Source organism: Condylura cristata, unplaced genomic scaffold, assembly GCF_000260355.1.
Source record: "Condylura cristata isolate star-nosed mole 26May11 unplaced genomic scaffold, ConCri1.0 scaffold00028, whole genome shotgun sequence".
In the NCBI taxonomy this organism is placed as follows: Eukaryota; Metazoa; Chordata; class Mammalia; order Eulipotyphla; family Talpidae; genus Condylura; species Condylura cristata.
The window spans coordinates 12,682,990-12,706,864 of NW_004567129.1; the positions used below are offsets into that span (position 1 = coordinate 12,682,990).

Here is a 23,875-nt window from a genome sequence, read left to right on the forward strand (position 1 = left end):
TGAATCACCATCAACATAAACACTACTTATATTTAGATAATTGCAGTGCTTTGCAACAAATTTAGAATCTTTGTTTCAGGATTTGTCAATAATAATCAAGAAATTTTAACTTTTCATTGTCACATAGTCATAGTGATCAAAAAAAATTCTTTGAGCCTTCTGACATGGATTGCACTGATGAAAATCAGAATCACCTTAAGAAGTGGTAGGCCATTGGTGCAGTGGAGGTGTCTTAGATCTCCTTAGAACTTCTTATATCTTGATTAGAAGGCTGATGTTTTATGTTGACTGAGGTTGACATTAGAGCTTCAGAGATGAGTTGACTGTGGCTACTTGTGAACTATTTCTAGTTCCTGAATAGGCTATTATAACTTGTTGTCTTTTCCATAGGATTTTGGCATTAGAGAAACTAGGTGCTGTCTTCAATCAGGTAGCCTTTCCACTGCAGTACACACCCAGGAAATTTGTCATTCACCCTGAAAGTAACAACCTTATCATCATTGAGACCGATCACAATGCCTATACTGAAGCCACGAAAGCTCAGAGGAAGCAGCAGATGGCAGAGGTATTTAGAGTGACTGACCCTCAGTGTTCACTTAAAAGGCTTTAATTTAAAGTTTTGCTGAAAAGTTTAAACCTTAATTGTTGATAATATGTTATGCTAGAAATTGCAGGTTCTTTTCATAATGTTCTTTGCCAGAGTCCTTGTGACTCAGAAACTACTGTACTGACTTGGTTTTTTCAGTAGTCCGCTTCCTTTCTAAAACAAAGTTCTTCAACCATCTAACTTCCAAAACAGTGTATGTTTTTTGGATTTGGGTTTGAAGGAAGCTACTTTAATATTCCTCACAAACCCAAGTTCCTTCCAGAAATCAATATTCCCTCAGCACAAATCAGTTAACCCTAATCATGTAAATTTCTATCTGGCCTCGAAAAGAGGTTAAGTAGTTTTTAGCAAGAGCATCTCAAGTGGACTAGATAGAAAAATGTTTTCATTTTCTTACCTTAAAGACCACTGGTTAAGTATTTTCCCCAATTGACAGTTCTTTTGAGCATTAAGGAGAGATGCCTAGTGTTCCTTCTACTAATACTCCCTTTTCTTACTGTCTGTACACCTCCCTTTAATCTTCATTTTGGGAGCTCCTGGTTTTGCTGACTTTATCTATTAAGAGCTTCTCTTGAGGGTGTTGTCGATATTTATCAACTTCTCACCCAGCGTACCAACTCTTTCTTGATTTTTGAATTTAGGAAATGGTAGAAGCAGCAGGTGAGGATGAGCGGGAACTGGCTGCAGAAATGGCAGCAGCATTCCTCAACGAAAACCTCCCTGAGTCTATTTTTGGAGCTCCTAAGGCTGGCAATGGGCAGTGGGCCTCAGTGATCCGAGTGATGAATCCTATTCAGGGAAACACACTGGACCTTGTCCAGCTGGAACAGAATGAAGCTGCTTTTAGGTAAGGACCTTAGGACCTTTCCTAGTTTAGGATCTGGAACAGGAATTCCCTGACTCTGTCTAGTGTCTGACTTTTCTTTCTCTGCAGTGTTGCCGTATGTAGGTTCTCCAACACTGGTGATGATTGGTATGTGTTGGTGGGTGTGGCCAAAGACCTGATCCTGAATCCCCGATCTGTAGCAGGGGGCTTTGTGTATACTTACAAGCTTGTGAACAATGGGGAAAAACTGGAGTTTTTGCACAAGGTAAGAAACAGAAGCTCTTGTTTTTCTTAAGTTGTGGATCAAGTCTTGGTGATCATTTTGAGAATGAGAGCATTGATTTTGATTTAATCCTTGGTGGCATGTGGAAAATGCCAGGGCTTTCATGCTTATTGAAGCTCTGGTACCTGTGATTCCCATAGGGCACCTGTGTGCTAGTTCAACAAAAGGAAAGTAAATGTACGCTGACTTGGTGTTTATTAACCAAAATCTAGCCGTATTCTGTAGGAATTACTGGTACAGTGTCTATTTGGAAAGGTGAAACAGGCTCTGGGAATACAGGTGGCGAGTGTTACGTAACAGTGTAAATGTACTTAAGGCCACTGAATTATATGTATACTTTAATGGGTTAAAGTGGTAAGTTCAAATTATATATAAATATATTTATCTTACCTTGGTGTTAAAAATTAATTCCTCGTGTCTTCTCTACACTGAGAACACACACGTGAATGTGGCTTCTCCAGCCCTTCTATAAAGCATGAGTCCTCTAGGAAATAATTATTTTGCACAGACCAGTTTGCTAAACTTACTGTATCTTTCTTACAACTAGGCATTACTGTCATTAGCATTCCGTTCCCAGTTTTCACAAACCAGTTGCTTAGATACTGAGGGTTCACTATTAATGATGTCATGAGCCCTCGGGCATCAGGCACCAAGACTTCTTTCACTGTGGCATCGATTCCTTATTGTGTAAAATGAAGCTTGAGGACCCATTTACCCAAAGACTCGTTTCATAGACTATTGTGTATTGGTTTATTTCTCTGATGAGCAATACGTGATCACTCACTGTCTTCAGCATACCTGTAGGCTGCAATTCTGGGCTGAATGGCTGTGGCTAGCATATTGTGCATTACTTGCTTCTCACTCACAGACTCCAGTAGAAGAGGTGCCTGCTGCCATTGCCCCGTTCCAAGGGAGAGTGTTGATTGGTGTAGGGAAGCTCCTGCGAGTCTATGACCTGGGGAAGAAGAAATTACTACGCAAATGTGAGAATAAGGTAAATGTACTGGTAAGAGGGTCCTGGATCTAATGAGTGAGGAAGGAGATATAGATGGCGTGAAGGAAATAAATGGCATGTCTTTATATTAGGACTTCGAAGTCTCCTGTTTCCAGTCTAAGAATTAGACCCTTGATAAAGAGTAGGCCCTTGATGGGAGTTAGTTGGGTTTCTTCAGTTCTTTAACCCAAGAGCCAAATAAGCTTTCCTGCTGGCTTCTTGTATGAATTAGGCGTGCTTTCCACCAGTTAGTCCTTTTTCCTATCTTCTAGTTTATGGCTGACTACTGTTCTTTTGATGTGTGCTATTCTGCAGACCCTGTATCCTATAGTTGGGGTCAGCTGGACTTTGAGTGGTTGCTGATTCCCAAGTTTACAGTCATTGTTATGCTTGTTTTTCCCAGCATATCGCCAATTACATCTCTGGGATTCAGACAATCGGGCACAGAGTAATTGTGTCTGATGTCCAAGAAAGCTTCATCTGGGTTCGCTACAAGCGTAATGAGAACCAGCTCATCATCTTTGCTGATGACACCTACCCTCGATGGGTCACTACAGCCAGCCTCCTCGACTATGACACTGTGGCAGGAGCAGACAAGTTTGGCAACATTTGTGTGGTGAGTTGATACTTACATTCTGCTGACCCACAGGAAGCCTGGCATAGTGTCTGGGAAAGTTAAGGATCCAGGATGAACTTGAATATGGACTTAAAAGTGGGTGTAAAGTTCAGTCTAAGACAAGCTCTAAAAGTAAATTCCTGTATTATTTAAAACTTTTCATAACTGTTTCAGATTCTCTCCACCCCACCTCAAGAATTAGCAATAGGTGTAATTTGAACTAATAATTTCCACTTTTTGTCTTCTAAGGAATTTGCTTGGAAGAATTTTGGTTTGTCTTTTTTTTTTTTTAAGCCACATCTGACTTCTGTTTTTTATCTGTCATTTCCTTGTAGGTAAGGCTGCCACCTAACACCAATGATGAAGTTGATGAGGATCCCACAGGAAACAAAGCCCTATGGGATCGGGGCTTGCTTAATGGGGCCTCTCAAAAGGTAAGATTGAAAAAAGGTGATCCAAGGGGGAGAGACCAGCCTGCACAGTGTTGTCCTAGTAATTCTCATGAGGGAACACTTTATTGGATAACCCATAGTGCACATAACTGTACTGAGTGCTCTCCTGAGCATGGTCCTTTTTGGAAAACCCTAAGATGACAGTACCAACCTGGCATGAATTCTAGCTTGCTATAAGGTGAGTCACTGTGTTATTTAATGACTGTAGAATAGAAATCTTCCTGAAGACATTAGAGGGTAGCAAATTCCTTGGAAGATACTTGCACAGATTGATTTTGCTAATCACCTCTTCGTCAAGGCGTGTTTGGGCTTTACTCCTCCCTGGATAGCATGCATTTATTTAGTAGGGCATCTCTGTACTTTGAAAAATAGTTGTTTTAGAGGGCAAGACTAGTGATTGCTGTTTTTCAATAATTTTTTTGTGGTGTCCTTTTTTTATTATCAATTTGATATACAGCAAAGGTTTTTTCCATTGCTATCAGTTGTGATGTAATTTTAGCATATTTATGAGACATTAATCTTTAATAGGTGAGCACTTTAAAATATTTTAAAATTTTTGTAATATATGAATTTTAAAAGAGTGAAATTTTTCTGAGGTGGGTGTGGGAGTATGTAATTGTCTGCTCTTAGGAATCTAAAATAGGTTCCCAAGTGCACCCATAGTTACCAATCTTTCTGATTTGCAGGCAGAGGTGATCATGAACTATCACGTGGGGGAGACTGTTCTATCCTTGCAGAAGACCACTCTGATCCCTGGAGGATCAGAATCACTTGTCTATACCACCTTGTCTGGAGGAATTGGCATCCTTGTCCCATTCACATCCCATGAGGTGAATTCTCCCATAGTGCTTGGTCTTTTCCTTGTTGGGATTATTTCTTGGTGCTGAATCTGCCGAAGAGGGCAGACCCATTTGTCCCATCTAAGTACAGTGAAGGCAACTGTTTGTCATTATAGCACAAGAAACTTGGATAGGCAGAAGAGCAATTAACTCTACCATCTTTTTGCATGACAAAATCAGAGGCTTATTTGTTCATTGTGCTTTAAAACTGGTAGTTGAGGCCCTCCCTGGCTAAGAAGCTTAAACCACTTCGCATGAGTTCGATCCCTGCCTGCCCTGGAGGTAATCCACATGGCATGGCAGACCTCTCCTGGCCTGCCCGCTGCTCCCCTCAGCAGTGTACTTCGTCGATCTGCCTGTTCTGCTTCCCACTTTGTTTCTGGTGGGTTCTCTCACTCTCCGCATCTCTGGCCTGTACCCCAGTTCTGTGTGAATAAATAAATAAATCTTTAAAAAAAAAAACAAGGGCCCTCCCTGGTGGCGCAGCGGGTTAAAGCACTGCACTGAGAATCTAAAGCCACTTCCGCATGAGTTCAATTCCCGCCTGCCCCATTCCCGCCTGCCCCGGAGGTGACCACATGGTGTGGCAGACCTCTCCTGGCCAGCCCGCTGCTCCCCTCAGCAGTGTACTTCTTTGATCTGCCTGTTCTGCTCCCCACTCTGTCTCTGGTGAAGCCTCTCGCCACCCCTGAGCCTCTGGTCTATACCCCAGTTCTGTATGCACAAATAAATAAATCTTTAAAAAAAAAAAACAAAACTGGTAGTTGAAATCCTTTTTTCTTTTTTAAAGATTTATTTATTTATTTATTGATGCATACTGAACTGGTGTACAGGCTAGAGTAAGGGGCAGTGAGAGGATTCACCAGAGACAGTGTATGGAGCAAAACAGGCAGATGGAGTGAAATACACTGCAGAGGGGATCAGTGGTCATATCAAGAGAGGTCTGCCATGCCATGTGGGTCACCTCCCTGGCTGGGGATCGAACTCTTGCTGAGGCAGCTGCCAATACCTTCACAGTGCTGCACTTTAACCCATTGTGCAACCAGGGAGGGCCCTGAAATATATATTTTTTTAATGACCGAGTTTTTTGTTTCTTCCACTAGGATCATGACTTCTTCCAGCATGTGGAAATGCACCTGAGGTCTGAGCATCCCCCTCTGTGTGGGCGGGACCACCTCAGCTTTCGTTCCTATTACTTCCCTGTTAAGGTAAGTATTTGTTGAAAATATAGGTCGCCAAAGCTGTTTCTTAGTCCTTTTAGTTGATCTTTTCTGTAGGCCCTTCTCCCTTTAAACATAATAATAGTTCTAAGGGAAGAAGCAATAAGGGAGTGGATTGATAAGAATTGGGGAGTGGATTAGTGAATCCAGAGTCTCCCTTCAGGACAGATCCAAGATGTAGAGGATGCTTTGCCTACCTTTTGTAATCTGAAGTCTGGTTATTAAGGATCAACTTAGATAATGTTTGTGGTTCTGTCAATGGTGTTTTGGTGTCTGGAGGGAACGTAAAACTTTCCTTGCAGTTAATGCTTTAGTGTGTGCCACTTCTTTGGCTATATAGCTAAGATTTTTCTTCCTCTCTCATTTTCCCATGTCTTAGAATGTGATTGATGGAGACCTTTGTGAGCAGTTCAATTCTATGGAGCCCAACAAGCAAAAAAATGTCTCTGAAGAATTGGACCGAACCCCACCAGAAGTGTCCAAGAAGCTTGAAGATATCCGGACCCGCTATGCCTTCTGAGCCCTTCCTTTTCCTGTGGGTCTTGTCAAAGACTCTTGTGTTTTGTTTCCTCGACCACCATAACCACCACCTCTTTCTGAACCCATATGGTAAAATGGTGGCTGGATAATTAAGACTGCAGTATCAAAACTAGTTGCTCTTTCCCGTTGATTCCCCCTGGAATGACTGGTTTCCCCTTAAAATTGGCACTGAGATTCACCGTGCTCTCCTGCCTGGTATACATAGTGCATTGCCGAGGTTCCATTGTGGGATGCAACATCCTGCGCCCCAGAGCATTCCCTGTGTTGATGTTTCTGATTCTTGTCTACTTTTGTATACACCCTTAATTTTTAACTAGTTTTACTGTAAATACAGTTTTATACAATGCTATCTTTGTGGGAGGTTAGCTGTGGTGGGAACCAGGTTGCATGGTAAGTATGATTTCTGATTTGCTGCTCTGGAACCTAACCAGAAATACAAACCTAATTTTTGAGGTGGCTGGCATCCATGTGTCTTTTTCTGTGGATGAAAACTTAGGGGGTAGATTTGAACCCGTCTTGGAGCAGGAAGAATTGAGTTTACACCTTATTTTTCTAGCTCTTGTTCAGGGTTTTAGCACCCTCTGGTCTCCCACTTCCAGCCCTGTGATGCTTTCTTTGGCTTTTCTAATTCTTTCTGCTATGCAGATAAAATCTGGGCTTGATAACAATGTAGTCATCCATACTTCCCTTTGGATATTGAAAAAGGGTGGCCAGTTTCTCATCCTGTTTTAGGTTCCTTCTTTGAGGTCTTAAATTGAAGGATTTGGCATGGATCCCATGTGGGTAGTTTCTTAATGGATGCTCCCTTTACTTCTACAGCTCCTGAAATGATCTTTTGCCATAAGACTACTAGGAAGGCTCAGTAAGTACAAAAGAAACCAGATACTAACCTGCCGTTGGGAACAAAGTCTTAGTAAATGTGTTTCCTCTTTAAAAGCACATGGGGCAGCACTTCTGTCTGTGGCAAATTTCTAAGACATGTACTGGAGGGCCTGTGGGATAAGAGGAGACAGTATTTGCTGCCTATCGGTTGGAAATGACTCAGTCTCAGATTTGTCACCCACCCACACCTAGGAATTAAACTTTGCTCCTGCCCAACTGTGTGAGGAATCCAAATCTTCCAGCAGTCTTTCTGCTTCAGTGAACCTGAGCTCCACTGCTATTCTCAGTACCTCACAAATAAAATTTTCTTTTTGTATATGTGCTCAGCCACTTTCATTGAGCAGATTCTCTATGACTAACATTGACTAAATCAGGCATGGGGGTGATTAGACTTGTTTTGATACCAAACAGTTCACCCTCCGGTGCAGAGAAGGGTTCCCGATGTTATAGCCCCTGGGACTGCATGGTCTCTAATCATGTGTTAGAATGTTCAGTAAAGAGCCAGGTTAGCTCATGATTCATGTAGACAGTACCTTTTATATTTGCATAGCCTAATTCAGTGACCCATTTTTTTCCTTTTGCCCCACCTAAATCCCCTTGAGTCTGTCAGATTTAATGACATAAAATTTAGTGTGCAGTTGTCTAAGAAACCACACTGAGTAGCGGCCCCTTGTTCCTAACCTGAATGGCAGAAGAGGGTTTATATTAGACAGTAAACTCGGTCTTTATGTAATCTAGAAATTATCACCATTGAATTTTCCTTTATCTAGCCATCAGTTTGCTTTTTTTCTGTAAGCGATGGGTCTGGCAAGTAGATTTTCCAGGGTACCAGGTACAAGGAGTTATATTGAAAACGGGTGTTGATCCAGGACCTAGAAAGGTATTTAATAAATATTTAGTGATTGTTTGGGGCTATTTCCCATCTCTGTGGGTTTTAAGGGGACCTGTCAATTCCTTTGGTTTAGAACAATCAAATAAATGGGAAAGTCTGTTCAGACTTGCAGAATGTACTAGAGATTGCCATAGAACTTAGAATGATGTCAAAACACTTAATGGATTTGAACTGGGTTATTGGATTTGCTTCCATCCTCCTGCTCTAAATCCCTGGGACTTTGTTCTAAGAGGACAAGAGTTCAGCCACCTCAACTTTCCCCTGATCTCACTGATGGAGTTTCTGCAGATGTTGTTTCCTTTGGACAATCTCCTGCCAAGAACAGCATTCCCGGGGGGGGGGCGGGGGGGGGGAGGTGTTCCAATTGGGTTGTAGATGGAATGTTACTTTCCTTGGCTTTTTGAATATTGCTAGCATGACAGCTGCTGTGGGTGGGAAAGACTTGGGACTTGGGAGTGCACTCATCTCCCAGTGAGAGCACTGATTTCCAGAATGCATGCTGTTCCAATCAGTGTGACCTTCCTTGAGCTGCTCATTAGTGTGAAGCCAGACATGTTGGGAGCATCTTTTGGATGGGATCAGTCTTGCTTCAATTTCAATTTTAGATTCTGTTTCTATTCAAAATAGAAATGTGTTTGCATGAGTCATATTTCATTTGCATATGGGGTAGTGAATGTGAATATTTTAAGTTTATTGCACTCTGAAAATACATTCAATGGCTATATCCAGCTCTCAGAAGAACCATCTCAGGGGAACAGATGGCTCACTCTGGGTATGTGGGAGGAATTTAGTTGAACATTTTGGTCAGTAGTTGATTTAGGGATCTGATAGTCCAGTGTGTAGGGCTTGTTTGAAATTGAAGTGAACTGAAATCTGGATATAGTCCACACAACAGTAAATGAATCCTCTGCATTGGCACAGTCAAAAGATTTTTTTTCCTTGAATCTTGAAAACCAACATCAAGAGATAAGCCTCGCCCATTTGAAGATGTTGCAGTATTCATTTATTTCATTGTTTCAGGATACCTAGTCTGTGCCCAGGTTTGCTCTGCAGAAGTTGGAATAAGTTTTTATAATCGAGCCATTCCTGGTCCTTAACGGCAGTGAGGTGAGTCAGTTTGGGAGCCTGGCAACAAGGAGAACCTAAGGCCTGTTTTCTTCACTCCCCCATAAAACAGGCACAGTTTTGGAACTTACAGGAAAAATTAGATGGTTTCTAAGAGTTGAGGTGGAGGGTGGAGACCCAAAAGTTTTATGTCAGGAAGCTGTAGAAAGCCTACAACCTTGGTTTTTAACCCCAAGGGCATGTTAGACTGGATTCCTGGGTTTTTGTTCACTTGTTTTGTTTTTGAGATTTATTTATTTATGCATACAGAACTGGGTACAGGCCAGAGGTGCAGGGCTGGTAAGAGGATTTACTGGTACACTGCTGAGGGGAGCAGAGGGCCAGACAAGAGAAGTGTCTTGTCTGCTGTGCCATGTAGGTCACCTCCCTGGCCTTACCAGGGATCAAACTCACTCTGAAGCGACTGCAGCTAGCTTTGTAGTGCTGTGTTTAACCCCTTGCATCATCAGCAGGGCTGGTTTCTGCCCTAGGTGGCTGAAGAACTGCTGCTGATTTCACAAGTAGATTTTTATGATAATGATCTGACCTAGAAACCACTAGGTGTGGTAGGAGCACTGCTGAAACATTTTGTCTTGTTCAAAATGAATCAAAGTTTGGAAAAAGAATTTGGGGCAAAAGGATGGGGGAGAAGTTGAAGAAATTAAAGGCCCTTCTCAGCACCTCCTCACCCTCCATATCCACCAGCTTTATCAGTATCTAGTCAGGTTTGGTTGTAAGCCCAGAAGAAAACCCATCTCCATTACCATCTCTTTGTTCAGCTTTTTGTTGGTCAACTGGTGCACCCAGTGGAAGGGTACAAGAACAGTTAATGAGTTAAAATTTCAGTCATGGATGATAGTCAACTGGAGTTGTGCTGCTATCAAAGCTGTCCCAAGGCAATCAAGCAGCACCTTACCTGCCAAATGTCAAGTAGGAGTGAAGGCCAGAGGGAGTACTGGACATAGATGTCCTGGTTCACTGGTCTGTAAGCACAGGTTTGGTTTCCTATTTGAAAAATGTTGTGGTCATCAAGTCCTGGGGACCTGAGGTGTGGTCACTAGAGTTGGGTCTGAACGCCTGAGAAGACCTGGAACCACCCTTAATATTGAGCTTTATACATGCAGGGCTTTGAAAGGAGCTTTATTCCAGGCCCTAGTCAGGTCCTGTGGCTGTGCCCCTATCACCTCCACCCACTCTTGCCTCCCACAGACTGGCTAGGATCGCCCACTAGTATGAATCAGCTTGGTGAATTACCACAGGCCTTGCAAAGGGAGTGGCCATTGTAGCCACTGTCTTTGGGGTGGAGGCTGGGAAATGAGCCAAATGCATTCCAGTGTGGGCATGATTGTCCAGCTAGAAATTCAGGGCCAAGCTATGATTCCAGTTTTGTCACTTCAGTTGAGCCAGGAATTGACATTCAGTAAGACATGGTATTAGCTACACCAGCATTTCGCAAAGAACTGTGGAATCCTGAAAGTTAATGAGGTAACCCTTAAATGATCCTGTACTCATGTTCAGGAAAGCAATGCAAACTATTTTAGGTAATTGGACTCTTCAGCTATAACCCTCCTCCCATTCCCTACTCATAATGTCTGGTGGTGGAGGAACCAAAGGATCCTTTGTGGGGTTTCTCACCCCTGGCTACTACAAATGCAGTCTTAAAGTTAGTCAGGATTTGCTATGAAAACTAGGGAGGGAGAACACTGCCCCTGTGATGCCCTGCTGGGCAGAGGCATTCTTAGCACTCTGCTTAGACAGAGGGAAAGTGACCTTGTCCTTTAAGGTAGGGCTAAGGGTGAAGGATTTCTTCTGACTCCCCAGGAACTCCTACAACTGCTGTGTCTCCTTGTTACACCAGGAGAGTCCTGGGAAAGCCCTGAGGCTTATCTTGGTTGGATACTTAGCATCTCAGAGCTCTTCATCTTTATTCTGGGTAATCAATCAATCTTCAATATTTATCAAAGGTCTTTTTTCTCTAATGTCTTTCCCCCTACATACTCAAGTGCCCTCTGGTAACTACCACATAACTTAGTTATATGATGTTTGTAAGAGTTTTATTAGGGTAAATCCTTTCTAGAGAGAATCCTGAGTAGCTTCTTAACACAGACCAACTTGCCTAGGTTTGGGTTCTAGGAACTCGCACCATTGATTTGTTGGGTGTCCTTAGAGTTCTGGCTGATCCTCTGGGCTTGTGGCTCCTCCTTTGTACTCCAGGCAGGCCAAGGACATGTGGCCCTGCCCCGCCCTTACTGGCGCCTGTGGCTGAGTTGGAGTTGCAGTAACCTGCTTTCCCCACCCTGGATTCCTATTAGTCTGGAAGCCTGGATTGTGGACTGGAGTGAGCCACAGCCTCTCTCACCTGGCATCACTGCCCCCAGCATCTAGGCACCTGCCTCAGGCCCTCAGGCCCCGTAAAGCTGCCAGCAAAGTTCTAGAAGTCCTCATCCTGGTTCGTTAACAGGTAAAACAGTGGTTTTTTTCTTCTCTAAAGTGGTTTTCTTTGCCTGGCTTCACCCTAATTTAGCTGCTTCCTTCACAGATCACAGCAAGGGGGATTTGAGTAAAATGAAGACTCCCAACTAAGAAGCTCTGAACTGTTTTGAGAGAAAGGATGTGAATTCCTTAGTCTGGGTTTCATTTCTGAACACTTGTTCTTAGCCTTGCAGGAAAGCAGCACCTCTAAACAACCATAAAGCCAGTGCTTGTGTTTTCTTCCAAATTTTGCAGATTTAAATTGTTATGGGGTCCTGGGGGCTGCTCATCAGGACCTTTAGAATTTAATGTATTGTGTGCATGAATTTTCTTATTAAAAATTGGTTTTAAAACCTTTTTTTAAGATTTATTTTATTTATACATGCAAGAGCTATAGACCTAGGCTGGGGTTGGGGGTGGTGAAAGGATTTACCAGAGACAGTGGGGGAGCAGAACAAATGGATTTACTGAAAAAGACTGCTGAGGGGAGCAGCAGGTAAGACAGGAGAGGTTTGCAGCACCATTTGGGTTAGCTCCCTGATAGTTGGGGGATCAAACTCATGCTGCCTTGGATGGTGCTGAGCCTTTAACCCCTGTACCGCCAAGGAGGCCTGATTTAAAATTCTTAAAAAGAAAATATTGCAGAGGTAAACCTTTCATATTAAGATGATATTCTGAAATTAAGATATGTTCTGCTTAAACAATTTAGGTTTATTTTAAATGCACATGAATGAACTAATATGTTAACAAACATCCCAGGATGTGCAGCCTTTGTTCCCCAATTGTGAGATTGGATTGAGTCCAAGTGTTTTGCAATTAAAAATTCAACTTATGGAGAACTCTAGTAATAACTTTTTTTCTTGTAGATTTTTTTTCCTCTTCTCTCCTTGTGTTTATTCTTCATCTAGAATGAATACTTAGGACAAAGGGCAAGAACATTTTTATAGCCCAACTCACATGCAAGGGTCAGTATACTCACATGAACTACTACTATTAACTTGCTAATTTTCAGGACCAGGAAGACTTGAGGGGGTGGCTGAGGATGTTTTCTCTGGGATTTTTCAGGAAGTGGGATGTGGAAGCAGTCTAGTGTGGAGTGGTCAAGACTTGACCTTTGAAGGCAGATTAGCCAGAGTTTGTAGGCACAGCTGTTTGACTTTCAACTATGTAACTGTATTTGAATTGGTTCACAAATAAAGGTTATAAAGCTTACGAGTACAGGTCTTGTAAAGCACTTTGCACAAGGCTGGCACTTAATAATTATCCCTGGATGGCTCTTAGAAGCTTGGTCTTAACTCTGGTCCACATTACCAACTAGACATCTCAAAGGCATCTTGATCCCCCCTACTCACCCTATTAGAGTGAAAGACCTCATTTCCTGTTAAAGGGTTTTTTCACTTAGGCTCCTGTCTGTGCTAAGGCTCTAGGGGCCAACATGGGGGGTTGACTTCTTTCTGAATGTTCCCCAGATTGTTGACTTCCCACTGCTGTCAGATCTGAATGCTACCCTCCTCTTCGCAGCTGCTTTCCTCAAAATGTAGGTGTACGGATCCTCTGGAAAGAGTGGAGAAATTGCCTAACTTTCACTCCCTGCCCTGTGGGGTACTGGAAGACCATACGCAGCACAGTGTCCAGGCTGGTCCTGCTAGGTTACAGTACTCATACAGATTGTATCATTTCCCTGCTGTGTGCAGTCTGTGCATCTCCCTGAACATCACATTCCTCATCTGTAGAATGTAAATGTCAGTACTATAGGGCAGCAGGAGATAACAGTTAAAACAGCTAGCCCTATTACTATGGAAGGTCAAGGCCATGCAGAGCATTTGTAAAGAATTAACCATAAAAGAATACCTTGGAGTAGAGTGACTGTTAAAGACTTGGAATGTCCCCTTCCCATCACGGAGGCTTTGATGGTACACAAAATAAGAGAGTGAAATTCTTTAGATAGACTCAATATAGGAAACTTTGGCCTGAGAGTTGGGGCCCTGGGTCATGAGGTTCCCCCTTGTTTTTCTATCACTAGAGTTGGTGGGTCTCGTATCTGAAGAGGGTTCAGGACAGACTTCTTAATTGTGTTTTCCTTCTGGGGGTCTGCAAAATGTCTGGAGGGCATAATGCCACCTCCTTCACAGCTCTTGGCAGTACTGTCCATTGTTGACCCAGCTTTGAGAAGAAGAGGCATCTTGTTTGAAATAGTTTGCCCCTTTGACCCCAAAGGAATAGAGAAAACTCTGGCCTCCCGGCCTAAGACAATCCCAGGGGAGTTATAGAATCCAACTATCCTGCACACTAGTGCATGAGGGCTGTGCCCCACCCAGGGGTGGAGAAGTGCCCTGGGAACTAAGCTCCAGTAGGCCTGGGAATCTTCTTCCCCAGCTTTCCAGGGGTTGACCAGAGAGTTCTGTCTATATATCCCAGCCAGGAAGGGCCCCGTGGTTGCCCCTGGAGAACCAGTCAACCCTTAGTCACTTGTGCTCTGTATGGTAGTTAAAGATGTGTGAGCTGCGATAGTCCTGGCAAAGTTCAGGTCAAGTGATACGATGGAGGGAGCAAACAGATGTGGACTTGTGTGGCAGCTGTTCTGAAAGGTGGGGCTCTACTCTGAAATGCCACAGCCTTTCACAGCATGAGAACATCCTCATTCAGGCCGTCACTTCTATGCTTCTTCCCATCCCATGTCTCTTGAACTGCCTCCTACCTATCTGCTTTTTCAGATCATTAAAATCTCTAAGGCTTTTTTTTTTTTTTAGCCATTTTTAATTAGTATTAAGGTTACTTATTGTGTATAAAGCAGATCTCCAAAACTTTTCGTTTTCAACTGAAACTGTACCCATTAAATGACAGCTCCCCTTAAGGGAGTAGAATAGTGGCAGCCACTATTCTACTTTCTATTTCTATGAAAATGACTCCTCTTAGGTGCCTCATATAGGTGAAATCTTAAAATATTTGTCTTTCTGTTTCTGGTTTATTTCACTTAGAATAATATCCTTGGGTTCTTTTAAGATATATGCATGCAAGAACTGAGGTACAAGCTTGAGGTGCGGGGAGGTGTGAGGATTCACCAGAGACAGTGGGGATCACAACAGGCAGATCTACTGAGATACACTGCTGAGGGGAGCAGCGGGCAGGTCAGGAGAGGTCTGCCACGCCATATGGGTCAGCTCCCTGGCTGGGGATTGAAGTCAGTGCTGCAATGGCTGTGGACATCTTCATAATGCTGTGCTTTAACCCATTGCGCCACCAGGGAGGGCCCTAATATCTTCAAATTTTATCCATGTAGTAAGCATCAGAATTTCCTTTTTAAGGGTGAATAGTATTCCATTGTGTGTATATACCTGTTGATAGATAATGGGTCACTCCCATGCTTTAGCTATTGTCGATAATGCCACTATGAATACAGGTTTACAAATATCTCTTAGATATCCTCTTTCAATTCTTTGGGCTATATTCCCACAAGTGGAATTACTGGATCATTTAGTAGTTTGGTTCTCACTTTTTTGAGGAATCTCTTAACACCTGATAGCATTTTATCATTCTACCAAAGATTCACAAGAATTCTGATTTCTCTATATCTGTTTCTGGATTTTTTTTTTTTAACATCTTAATGGTGTGCAGTGTGATTAGACTTTAAAAAAAATTTATAAGTTATTTTTACATAAAATAAATTTTTACATAAAAAAATACAGTTTTCCATCTCAGTTGCAATCCCCTTGGGTTTCCCATCACCAAATCACCCATGTGCCATCACCATATGGACTTTTTTTTTTTTTTAAGGTTTTATTTTATTTATGTATACAAGAACTGGGGTATAGGATTTACAAGAGACAGTCTCTGGTGATTAGTGATGTTGGTTGAGCATCTTTTCACATACTTACTGGCCATTTGTCAGTCATCTTTGGAGAAATCTATTCAGTTCCTTTTTGTTGTGTTAAGTTGTATGAGTTCTTAATATATTCTGGGTTTCCACCCTTTACCATATTTGTATGTATTTTCTCCCATATTAAAGTTTCATTTCTGTGTTCTTTGGTGCATAAAAGTTTTCGGTTTTGATGGGATCCCATTTATCTATTTTGCTTTTCTTGTTTGTGCTTTTGTTGAGCCTGAAAAGTCATTGTCAAGTCTCATGTCGCTAAGCTTTTCGCCTATGCTTTCTTCTAGGAGTATTGCAGTTTTGTTTTTAAAAGATTTATTTATTTATGTATACCAGAACTGGGATATAGGACAAAGGTGTGTGGGTGAGGGGTGGGTGGGGGAGCAGTGAGAGGATTCACCGAAGACAGAGTGGTATACAGAACAGGCTGATTGACTGAAATACACAGCTGAGGGGAGCAGCAGGCGAGAGAGGAGAGGTCTGCTGTGCCATATGGGTTAGCTCTCTGGCCAGGGATCAAACTTGCTTCAGTGGCTGTGAGTAGTGCTACACTTGAACCCCTAACTAGGGAGGCCCCTGTTAGCATTTTAGATCTTACGACTTTGCAAGCATTTTAATTACTTTTGATTCTTATGAAATGGCTTACAAAAAGTCAACAGGGTCCCTCCTGTCCCTCCCTGGTGGTTCAGTGGTTTAAAGCTCAGCACTATGAAGTTATCCACAGTTTGAGTTCAATCCCTGGCCAGGGAAGTGACCCACATGGCTCAGCAGACCTCTCCTGTCTCACCCGCTGCTCCCCTTAGTGTATTTCAGTAAATCTGCCTGTTCTGCTCCCCACTATCTCTGGTGAATCCTCTCACCCCCCCCCACACTCACCTCTGGCTTGTACCCCAATTCTTATATGCATAAATAAATAATTTTTTTTAAAAAGCAACAATTTAAAAAAACATAAGAGAAAATCCCAATCTTTCATGAAGCAACTCTCCAGACAATGCCAGACTTCATCACGTCTCAAACTATAATCTGCATATGAATCACCTGGGAATTTTATTAAATTTAGGTTCTGTTTCTAAACATCTGGCATGACCCCAAGACTTTATTTTTTTTTTATTTTTTTTTAAAGATTTATTTATTCGTACAGAACTGGGGTACAGGCCAGAGATGTGGAGGGTGAGAGGATTCACCAGAGACAAAGGGGAAGCAGAACAGGCAGATTGACGAAGTACACTGCTGAGGGGAGCAGCGGGCAGGTCAGGAGAGGTCTGCCGTGCCATGTGGTCACCTCCAGGGCAGGCGGGTATCAAACTCATGCAGAAGTGGCTTTAGTTTCTCAGTGCTGTGCTTTAACCTGCTGCGCCACCTGGGAGGGCCCAAGACTTTATTTTTAATAAGCTGTTAGGCACTGTTGAGGAACTATATTCAGAAAAGCAAAGATCTTTGTGTATAGACACATAGCTCTGTGTCCTTTGAGATCCTCTACATATGGCTTTCTTATAACCTATTTCCTCTCCCCCCCACACACACACTTAACTGTCTATCATAGAAATGCCAATAAATACAAATCTCAATCATTTTTTATAGTGGCCATAGACTGTCCCATTTTGTGATAGGCTGGTAATTCAATTATGGGTGAAATCCCAGAGTACTTAAAACAAGCTGTCATTGTCATAAATAATGTAGTGGCAAGCCTCTTTGTGGCATGTCTTTGTTTCTCTGAAGGAATTATTGTTAGTAAGTGTATTTGTTTTTCTAAGAAGTAGACCAGAACTGATACAAGTGTGTTATTCCTCAAAAGATTCCTCAGGGGACCTGGACTATAAAGCTCTGCTAGCCCTGCTGTGGTGAGGGTCATGGTAGTGTGGGAGGGGTGAGTGAGAGATAGGGAAATTGTGGTACAGATGAGGAAACATAATACATGGGCACAGGAGGCGGCAGTGGTGGCCAGCACTAGTTACACTGCTCTGCTCACCATTGGTGCCCATTTCATGCCCATGGCTCTCTGCAAGTTTTGATTTGAAGAAACTAAGGCAGGGGGAGAACTTCTAGGTTGCCCATGGTCACTCAGGTGGGATGCAGCAGTGCCAGGGATGCACCTGGGTCCTGCCTGGCTGCCTCACTTGGGCCACCTTCTGGACTTTCCCCATGGCCCTCTCCATGCTCCACCTGCTCCATTTCCTGGCCCCATAGGATCTGAGAATTCGTGGGCAGGGTCAATCAGTTCAGTTGGCCTCAGAGTAAGTTTTTTTTACTGAAACACTAGTTTCAGGGTTACCTGTGCCAGGAGGTTTCAGGATCTAGAGTTGGTTTTGTACTCTTAGAGTGTGTATGTGGGCCCTCCTTGTGGCACTGTCTCTTCCCTTGCCACATCCACATCCCCTGGGATGTGGAAGCCTCCAGGGCAATCAGATTATGTGTGCAGCAGAGAGTTTTGGGGATGGGAGTTACTGAGAACACCAAATAGCCCTGAGCTTGAGACCCAGCTCTACTACATGCTGCCAGTGCAAACTTGGGCAAGTCAAGGGATCTCTCTCAGATGTCAAGTAGGAGTATGAATAGGACCCCTCTTTTCTACTTATACTACCTCATGCTCCCTATGATGATGATTATAAGAAAATTAACAGCAAAAACCAGAAAACAAGTATTGGAAGGGATGTGGAGGAATTGGAACTTGTGCTCTCTTGGTAGAACTATAAAATAGAACAGATGATATGGAAAACGGTTTGCAGTTTCTCAGTTTAAATGAACTCCATGTGATCCAGCAACCCATTTTTGGATTTATACTGAGAATTGAAAGCAGGATCTGGAAGAGATAGCAATATGAACCCATGTTCATAGTTACACTATTCACAATAGCCCAATTTTCTGTCAGCAAATGAATGGATGAAGAAAATGTGTGTGTGTGTGTGTGTGTGTGTGTGTATACAAAAGAATATTATTCTGCCTTAAAAATGAATGAAATTCTGGCCCTCCCTGGTGGCGCAGCCGGTTAAAGCACTGCACTGAGAAGCTGAGGCCACTTCCACATGAGTTCGAGTCCCGCCTGCCCCGGAGGAGACCACATGGCGAGCCAGACCTCTCCTGACCCGCCCGCTGCTCCCCTCAGCAGTGTACTTCGTCGATCTGCCTGTTCTGCTCCCCGCTGTGTCTCTGGTGAAGCCTCTCACCGCCCCTGAGCCTCTGGCCTGTACCCCAGTTATGTATGTAGAAATAAATAAATCTTTAAAAAAAAAAAAAAATGAATGAAATTCTGATCCAGTCTACAACACAGATAAACCTTGAGGAAATTATGCAAAGTGAAATCAACCACAAAAGGGCAGTGACTATGATTTACTTACCCAAGGTACAAGGTTCATCAAAATCACAGTAATGAATGGTGGTTGCCAGAGGCTGGAGATAGGGAGAAAGGGAATTACTCTTAATTAATTAATTGGTTTCGTCAGATGTAAGGTCCTGTGGGAGGATGGTAGTGAGAGTAGCACGATAATGTGGATGCACATAGCACCACTGAACTGCACACAGTCCCAAGCCAGACTCTAGGCTAGGATTGCTAGGTGTATTTTACCATCGTTATTTTAACTTGGAGGGGAGGGAGAGTATGACCTACAAAGGGCTTGTATGAGGATTGGGTGAGGCAGAGCGTGTGAATTGTTACTAGTGTTAGGAGAAACTAAAAACTTTCTACCTACAGACCAAGTGTGGGAGCAGTTGCGCCATTCTTCATTGAGATTCAGGGCGGGGTTCAGGAGAGACTTCCTGGAGGAGTGACTGGGGCCTTAATCGGGGTTCTAGCATTCGTGGGGTGGGTGCATTCCAAACATCGGAAAGTCCCTGGCAGAAAAATCGGTTCCACTAAGGGGCAGTGTGCAGGGAGATTTCGGCTCCACCTGGAGAGCTTGTGATCAGAGCCTTGTGGAACATTCTGCTCATGGAGTGGTGAGCAACCCATTAGTAGATGCATGTAAGGAGAGTCTGGGCAAACTGCAGAGGAAACCCCAGTCTGCACATCTTTGCCTCTGTGATAGTGATCCAGCCAGTTAAAAGTTACATTTAACAGGCCTAGGTACAGGGGCACCCAAGGTAGATGCAGGCAGGTGGGAAGGCTCACACTAGTCCTCCCTAGATAACAGTAATTACAGTTCCTTTAAGTGTTATGTTCAGATCTATGAACAGGTCTTAACCACACCTCTGTGTGGTGGGTGCTATTGTCATTTCCATTTTACAGCAGGAAACTAAGGCCCAGAGATTAAGTCACCTGCCCAAGGGCAGTCAGTAGATAGTAGAGCTGGGATTTGAAGTCAGGCAGCCTGACTCTAGGCCTCTATGATGGGTGGGAATCTTCAAAATCCATCTCCTTCAGCTGCTACCTGACCCCTGCCACCTGGCTGCCACTTCCCAGGGTTCTGGTATAGATCAGGCATGGGACAGTTCTTTATAGGGTCTAGAACGCTTCTTGTTATCTGAGAGAGTGTCTCCCAAATTTGTTCTAGAAACGTAAACCTTTATTTATAGACCCCTTCATAACAGAACTTGGAGGACAGGTTGGTGTCTGGCCTCTAACTTTTGTCTCCAGTTTATCTTGTGCGTTAATTTCCTAAATGAATGTAATTCATGACGTCACTTCCTTGCTCAAGAACCTGCTTTGGCTCTCTGTTGCTCATCATGTCAAGAACTGCCTGACTGTCAGGCCCTTCCTGGTGGCACATTGGGATAAAGCACAGCACTTTGAAGCTACATGCAGCTGTTTCAGTGCAAGTTTGATCCCTGACCCAACATGGCACCTGTCTCACCCACTGCTCTCCTCAGCAGTGTACTTCTCGATCATCCTGTTTTGCCCCTACTCTGTCTCTGGTGACTCCTCTTACTATCCCTGCACCTCTGGCCTGTACCCCAGTTCTGTATGCATAAATAATCTTAAAAGAGCCCAAGGTCATCTGTAGTGCAAACTTATCATACCTGTTCAAATACCCTCTGTTTCCCAAGCATCTGCTGTGTGGGCCATATGCATGGCTTCACTGTACTCAGTGTCTTCTCTTGTCACTATTCTCTAGCCTTTACTTCTAACTTAAGTCTCCCCACCATGAAGCCTTCTTGGACATTTTAGCCGATTCCATTCCATCCTTCCTCAAATACCTCTTGTATTTATCATCCACAACATAAAATCTGACCTTATACTCTTTATAGATGTTCTCTGGGTCTGTCCCCTTGATCAGCAACTAACTTACAAGTTTCCTATAAGCAGATATTGAGTCACACTGAGACTAATATGGTTCTGAACATATAGTGCCTTTTTTTTAAAAAAAAAAAATTTATGCAAACAGAACTGGGGTACAGGCCAGAGGTGTGATGGAGAGAGGATTCACCAGAGACAGTGGGGAGCGGAACAGGCAGAACAACTGAAACACATTACTGAAGAGAGCAGCGGGTGGTTTGGGAGAGGTCTGCCACACCGTGTGGGTCAGCTCCCTGACCAGGAATGGAACTTGAGCTGCAGTAGCTTGATAGTGCTGTGTTTAACCCATTGTGCCACCAGGGAGGGCCCCATATAGTGCCTTCTTACAAGCCATTAGTAGAGAGGCATGGCACAGGAAATACTCTGTGACCCTCAAACAGCAGTGCTGTTATCATCTTCCACTTATTCACCCTTCACATTTTAACATCTCTCTGAATTTGTTGATAGCTGTTTCTGGATTAAACCTGGGAAAAAGCATTTGGGAGAAATGAAGGGTTGCTAGGGACTATGAAGAGACACTGGGAGAGCAGAGGAAATTGTAGAAGTGAAGGATGCTGGTAGAGGTAGGAAGATCTAATGAGGTAGATGCTAGAAGTGAGGGATTGTGGTTTTATAGTTCTTATTACAAACTACCAGGTATAACTAATCCAGAAAGATTGGAGTATTTTTTATCAATGAGTATATATTAAACATGGGGAGGTGCAGGATGCTGAAGATGATGGAGGATGCTAGTGGAGAGAGAGATTGGGAGAAGGGGCTTTTGAAAGATAAGGGGTGCTGGGTGATGTAGAGGATCCTGGGGCTGTGGGGAGATATAAAGGAGGAGAAGTACTCTGTTAGTCCTAGATCACTCAGAAAAACATAAACGGTTCCTCCTCCACTTCTCCTGTTCTTTGAACATATGCTGCTGTAGAGGCTGATTCCTTGCTGATTGGCACGCAGCTAATTGCCAGCCTGTATCTGGATAGGGTGGGGATACTGGGCATGAGAGGCTCTCTTCCCTTACCTGTGGGGATTCTTCCCTTACCTGTGGGGATCCTTCTCATGGTTCTGGCAGAGTCAAGGATGCTTCCTAACTAGCTGCTGGTCATGGACAAGAAAGCTGGGCTCCTGCCCAGACTGAGCCCAGACAGGGGACCTGGAGAAACCAAAGGGCAGAAATGACAGCCTTTCCAGCCTCTGATGAAGTGTAGAACACGAACCTGGCTATGGTGAAGAGAAGTGACTCTTTTCTATTCTTGGACCAGCAACTCCAGAGTGCTCTGCCCTGACCACTCATGTCAGACATGCAGCCTCGGGTTCTGACTCCAAATCCGTAGAATGCTTAGTCATTTTTCTAGATCCAGGTCTTTTTACTTTTTGAGATTTATTTTACTTCTTTATGCATACAAGAACTGGGGTGCAGGTTGGAGGTGGGGGAGGTGAGAGGGTTCACAGAGACAGAGTGGCGAGCAGAACAGGCAGGTTTACTGAAATATGCAGCAGGTAAGACAGGAGAGGTCTACTATGGCATGTGGGCCACCTCCCTGGCCAGCTGGGGATGGAACTCATGCCATAGTGGCTAGCAGTAGCTAATGTCTTTAGCTCCTGCGCCACAGAGAGGCTCCCAAAATGTAGGGATTTTTGTGGGTAGAAACAACGATAAAGTATGTAAAAAAAAAAAAAAACATCAAGTTAATTGGCACTAACAAGCTTACATTATTATTCTTGGTTATACATCATAAGTTACTGACTTTGTCCTCTGGAAAATGGCCACAAGCATTAGTCCTCTTATCAGGAAGACTTCTCAAACAATTGTTTGCTTGATGATTTCTCAAAATAATTGAGCTTTGGCCTAGTTCCAAGGAGTGGCCAGTTTGAGCAAGCTGTTCAAGGTGCTTTCTCTGGAATGAATGCTTTGATTCCATTTAAAAATGATTCCACATATGTCATTTTTTTTTTCATATCTCCACAATCCCTGAAAAAGAAGCAACACCATATGTAGGAATTCTGTTTTTCCATCATTGTACTAGTTTCCATTAGGCTATCTTCTGAGAGTCAGTGAAGCTCTGTCCAACAAAACTAGTGCTCTAGTTCCACTGGAGACACTAGGCAGAATCCCATTACAAGGAAAAAGAAACAAAAGAACTGTCCTTTTCAGCAAGATGAAAAGTAATTTGCAATGGAGACTCTACAAAACATGTAGAAATGTAGCATACAAAACAACACTTTTTTGGTGTATGCATAGTTGAGCTGAGTGAAAAGAGCATGGACGGTTGGTGAGGAAGCCAGTCTGCTTTGCTTGATCTGAAGACTTGCTGTTCTCGGTAACCCAGGATTTAGGGTTAACTAACTGCTGGGAAAAGGGAGGAAGTTTTGAGCCAACCTACAGGAGACCAGTAGATGAGAGAATCCTATAAGTAACAGGAATCCCCGATGATTTAAACCTCCCCTGAAAATTAAACCAGGGACAGAGGAGAAGGAAGGTTTTCTAACATGGTCTGGCCTGGTTGGGGAAGAGGAAGACCTCTTCTGAGAAATGTGTAGCCACACACCTGCGCTCTTTTGGATTTGAGGGTCATATTTACACCACTGTTATTATAGGGTCTCCAGGTCAGAAAATGAACATAGAAACTATTCCTAGCTAGAAATTTCAGAGAGCCAGAAAGGAGAATTGCCTGCCAGGGTTGGGAAGGAGGAAAAGAACTGTTTGATGGGTATTGAGTTTCCATTTTGCAAGATGAAAAGAATTCTGGAAATTGGTTGCATAACAACATGGAATTACTTAACACTACTGAATTGACCTGAACACTTACCAATGGTTATGATGGAAAATGTTGTATTATGTATAGTTTACCACAGTTAAAAAAAAAAAAAAATAACCACAAACCCCAAGCAAACTTCTCCAACCAAGCTGATAACTCCTTGGGATGCCTGGCAGAAGTACAAGAACCTCTTTGGACACACCCTTAACCCAACCCACTCTGGCTGCTGATAGGCTGCCCATCAAACTTGAGCAGACAATCCAAGTTCCAAAAAAAAACACACAAGGAAACCAGACACCATGA

The 23,875-nt window shown here is 43.2% G+C and overlaps 2 protein-coding genes across 3 annotated transcripts in view; both read left to right on the plus strand.

Moving 5' to 3' along the window:
• SF3B3 (splicing factor 3b, subunit 3, 130kDa) overlaps window positions 1-6,833 on the plus strand; it is a 41,792-nt gene extending 34,959 nt beyond the window's left edge. Inside the window, exons 18-26 of the mRNA XM_004690400.2 lie at window positions 391-565; window positions 1,249-1,454; window positions 1,542-1,698; window positions 2,585-2,710; window positions 3,114-3,326; window positions 3,662-3,760; window positions 4,465-4,608; window positions 5,721-5,825; window positions 6,217-6,833. Of these exons, the coding sequence (XP_004690457.1) occupies window positions 391-565; window positions 1,249-1,454; window positions 1,542-1,698; window positions 2,585-2,710; window positions 3,114-3,326; window positions 3,662-3,760; window positions 4,465-4,608; window positions 5,721-5,825; window positions 6,217-6,357 (1,366 nt within the window). The 3' untranslated portion in view covers window positions 6,358-6,833. The remainder of the gene's footprint in view (window positions 1-390; window positions 566-1,248; window positions 1,455-1,541; window positions 1,699-2,584; window positions 2,711-3,113; window positions 3,327-3,661; window positions 3,761-4,464; window positions 4,609-5,720; window positions 5,826-6,216) is intronic.
• Window positions 6,834-9,733: 2,900 nt separating this feature from the next.
• The window catches only part of IL34 (interleukin 34), a 72,353-nt gene continuing 58,211 nt past the window's right edge, over window positions 9,734-23,875 (plus strand). For both annotated transcript variants that reach the window (XM_012730732.1, XM_012730730.1), the window contains exon 1: window positions 9,734-11,716. The gene's annotated coding sequence lies outside the window, so the exon portion shown is untranslated. The remainder of the gene's footprint in view (window positions 11,717-23,875) is intronic.